Source organism: Aulonocara stuartgranti, assembly GCF_965226115.1.
Source record: "Aulonocara stuartgranti genome assembly, chromosome: 22".
In the NCBI taxonomy this organism is placed as follows: domain Eukaryota; kingdom Metazoa; phylum Chordata; class Actinopteri; order Cichliformes; family Cichlidae; genus Aulonocara; species Aulonocara stuartgranti.
In genome coordinates, this window is record NC_138957.1 from 12,674,838 (window position 1) to 12,679,308 (window position 4,471).

Below are 4,471 nucleotides of genomic sequence, written 5' to 3' on the forward strand. Positions count from 1 at the left end.
CATTGTGCACTGGGGGGGAAAAAGAAATTGGCAGTAGTCTTTACTTCCTCCTTGTGTGGATTAAAAATAAGGAACTTCTTCTCCATCCACACATCCCATGTGGATGGATGAGATTCCAAGATGCATTGCTGATCAGTTGTCTCCCTCTATGATCAGAGGGGATTTTGGTCTTTCTGGTCCAGGATTTGTAGAGCTGAAGCAAGTTTATAGCCAGCACAAACACTGGTTTGGGCCTCTGGTAATAATAATGACCTGATGCACTCTCACTAATACCTCGGCATGCTACTGATGAGACGGTGGATGGTGTTTTAGGGGATATCCTCCCAGACATGGATTATAGCATCAGGGAGCTCTAGGAGAGTGTGGGGACTAGACACAGAAGATGTGACAGAGGTTCTCACAAGGATTCAGGTCTGGGAAACATGAGGACCAGACAGTGGAATTGATAGCAATACCTTCATACAAAAATTCAGTATTATACCTAGTTCTGTCCAAACAGTCACCCCAGCTGTATTGACACGATGCAGCAGTACCATCTAGTGGTTACACAGCTCAGCAGCAGGTCAAATATGTCAAGGAGTCATTTACCAACTCTGCACAAGAAATTAGTCCCATATTATATATAGTGGAACCCACTGGAGAAGAAAAGTCATGAGTAATAACAGGTAACAGAAGAGGCGCAGCATCAGTCAAAATTATACTAATTTATTAACCAAAAAGGGGGAAAAAAACCCACCATGAACTCCATGAAAAGTGTTAGTGTGTCAGCAGGCGAATGAATGAACACAGTGCGAAGCCTAAACATAACCAGAGCTGGGTGGATGGGATTAGAGAAGCCCGAGGCAGCTGTTTGCAGTTTAGGTGCTGAAGAGTGATATGATCTGTTTTGATATTAGTTCAACTGTATTTTAAGCGTTTTAAGAGAGATCTGCTGAACCGTGTCGTCTTGATTAATCAGTAATGTTTAATTTCATATAATGATACATAATTCGTTACTAACTTCTTTCAAATCAATTTATGACCTTTCAAAGTAATTTGACATCAATGAGGCTTTAGGTGAGAATCGTACTATGATTATGCATATTTTTAAAATATAACATAATTAGGCTGTTATTTGCTATTTTTATTGTAAATATTTATAAGGGGAAAGGGGGAGTAAAGTACACAATGAGGCCCAGCTTATGTCATCAGCTGTGTTGTTTGCCTCCAAGACGTGTCTTCCCGTCCTCAAACGGGGAAGCGAGTGTGCAAGTATACAAGTACAAACTGTGTGTACTTAGTATTGAGAAACACCTGCTGACATATTTGACCAGATCAGCGTCATCCCTGTGCCCTGGCTCTAATGGGTAAGGCTGACAGATTGCAGATTGCCAAGGAACCATGAAATAATCAATTAAATGGTGAAATAATAAAATATGTCTTCAAAAAAGATTAATTGACATATGTATTTAATACACTATTTATTTATTTCCATTTTAATTACGTACTCATCCATTTAATTGCTTAATGGTGTATTTAGTGATATAATTTGGCCACTCTTTGCACTCCAACTATGACGAGAGTCCTCGTCGTATTTTCAGGTGTGGCTCTAGTGAAACCCAGTTTTCACATTCACATGGTTTATGATTCATAATGAACTGATCCCATCTAGTGTTCAGTCACGAAATTGCAATAACTGTTTGGTGAATGTTGGTTTTATTTCGCACACATAAACGGCGACATTTGGATGAATATTTTCTTCCTGGTAGAAGTTATACTTTAAAAAAAAACATCATTACATAAATAAACATTTAACCGTTGTCATCTGCGTGTTGCCGTAAGATAAAACGATAAAAAATAAAACCTGATGTCGTTTCCGTGAACTTTTATTTTGAAAGGAGAACTATTAGCCGGAAGTTGTCCAGTTCCTTTGCCTAAAGGCGGTATTTTATGTCTTATCTCTGACAGTGCGTGCTTTGTGTTTCTCCATAGCGAAGATATTCTATATACCCACATACCCTAAAGAAGCAATCCCGGCAGTCGGCTTTATGTGCTTCGTGGACTCGTGAAACCGGTGTTTGCTAACTGCTTAGCTAACATGGCTGCTAACCCGCCGGGACAGGGCTTTCAGAACAAGACCCGTGTGGCCATCCTGGCGGAGCTGGACAAGGAGAAGAGGCGGCTGCTGCAGAGCCAGTCCATGAGCAGCCCCGGAGCCAACATCCCGCTGTCGTCCAGACCCAGCCTGAAGGAGGTGAGGGACAGCGCCGAGCAGCAGCACATCGCAGCCCAACAGAAGGCCGCCCTGCAGCACGCTCACGTCCACTCCTCCGGGTTCTTCATCACCCAGGACTCCTCGTTTGGGAACCTCATCCTCCCGGTGCTCCCCCGGCTGGAGCCCGACTTTTGACTCTAAATTCTGACCCCGACCCCTAAGACATTAAAACTGGTTATTTTATGGTATTGTTGATCTGATGACTGATATTATATTTTATTCTGCCAGGGAGACTAAAAGACGTCACAGACAGAATAAAATATTTGAGCGTAATGTCCTGTGTTAAGCCCTCACACAGATTATTTTTCATTAATTATGCGATCATGACTGTGTTTCATTCAGATCAGTGTGAGTCAGGATGAGAAGTCTGCTGCTGGCATAATAACAGATTTTACGTGGCAGGTGCTTTCATCTATGAGAGTTGGAAAAAATCCAAAGAAGCAACAGGATGTAAAACGAGTTTCAGAAATTGTGTCTTCAAAAGGAACTGAATACTGAAGATGCAAGTCTGGATAACCAGATGGAAACAGTTACCGACGTCCTGGAAGAGCCCGAAAACCCCAAGTTTACTGCATACAGTTGCATCACCAACTCATTTTGTTGTTCCTGGTATTTTAGAACCGTTTTTTTTAAGTGTGTTGTACTTTCATATGTCACAGTATTATTAACATAGCACATTTCAGCCCAGGGGTACTGACTGGTTTGTGAATATCTGGGCTCATAATTGCAATCTATGGGATCTGTGTAGGTTACAACAGTTATTTGCCCAGAATCCCTCAACAGATGACTTACTATGGAAGCACAAACATGAGATGGGTTTAAATAAACTGTTAAACATATTCTGGCATAATTCATATGTTTAATTATACAATTTTCTTTTGCATTTCCTCATTTTATGTTCATTCCAAAGAAATAGATTTGAAACCTTTGTATAACAACTTACACAGAAGACTATCAGGATATCCAAAAGCGAAGGACAGTGTCCTACAGGTGAAGAAGAGAAGGGAGGGTGGAGTGGGTGTGTCAGAAGGATAGCAGCAAGAGTGAAAGGGAATGTTTACAAGATAGTAGTTAGACCTGCTAGGATGTGTGTACAGAGGCGGTGGTATAAAGGATGCTGAAGGTGGAGCTTCCAGGCAGGAGGAAAAGAGCAGGGCCACAGAGAAGACTGATGCAGGCGATGCAGAGTGAGAGAGGAGAGCGAGTGCTCACACACATACCTGTGTCAACACACCTGTCAGTCAAAGCAACCACTCCCCTCACTTCACTGTCTCTTTCTGAGACAGCCTCAAGTGGCTTAAAGAGGAACAGCAGTTCTCTTTTTTTTGCCGCTTCCTTGTTGGCTTCATTTTTAAATCAAAAATGCAAGAAACAATTTAATTAATCACTGTTCTTCACTTAATTCCTTAACTTATTATAAAAAATAAATAAAAACTTTTCTGCTGTCTCACCTCTGTCAGTTCTCATGCTGTTGCAAGAACAGCATGATCATCACCTCTTTTTAACCTAGTCTCAGCAACTTTGTCCCATAGCTTGCACATCCTTTCCACCTCCATCTTTCTTCTCAGCCACCTGATACATACCTTTCCTCCTTCCTTAAAAGCCAGCCTAAGAAATGTGATTTTATAATTGCCCGATAAAGTAAACTGCCATTTTCAAAAATGTTATCATCCAAATTCATGCAGCGTGGCTAAATTAAGAATGAATTACAAACCCTGGCTTCTTTGCTAACATGATTAACAGCTAAATACTATCATAGTGGAGGTGTAACATTACTGCTAAAATAGCTCATATGAACCCTGATACTGACCTATGTATTTATCAAAACAAATGTTCCGATATTACAAAGAAAACTAATGGTTGCTTTTTACAGTATTAGCCAAGGGCGTAGATTTGGTTTTGGCATTGGTGGGGACGGATGATTCAACCACTGAACTCTGCCCTGTTTCTTATTTTTTTCCTTTTTGTCTTTGCTTCTTGATAAAAAAAGGAGAAATATACTTGCCTACATATGCTATTCTACATGCTTTTAAACCATTTAAAATCACAATTCATAGTTTTATACAGTGGGGCAAAAAAGTATTTAGTCAGCCACCGATTGTGCAAGTTCCCCCACTTAAAATGATGACAGAGGTCAGTAATTTGCACCAGAGGTACACTTCAACTGTGAGAGACAGAATGTGAAAAAAAAATCCATGAATCCACATGGTAGGATTT

General features: G+C 40.6%; 1 protein-coding gene across 1 annotated transcript; it reads left to right on the forward strand.

The window, feature by feature from the left end:
- Positions 1 to 1,762: 1,762 nt before the first annotated feature.
- On the forward strand, positions 1,763 to 3,093 carry LOC309698788 (SOSS complex subunit C-like). The gene has a single exon (XM_082521465.1). It carries the CDS (start codon positions 2,078 to 2,080, stop codon positions 2,387 to 2,389), a length of 312 nt encoding a protein of 103 aa, XP_082377591.1. The 5' UTR covers positions 1,763 to 2,077; the 3' UTR covers positions 2,390 to 3,093.
- The last annotated feature ends 1,378 nt before the right edge of the window (positions 3,094 to 4,471 follow it).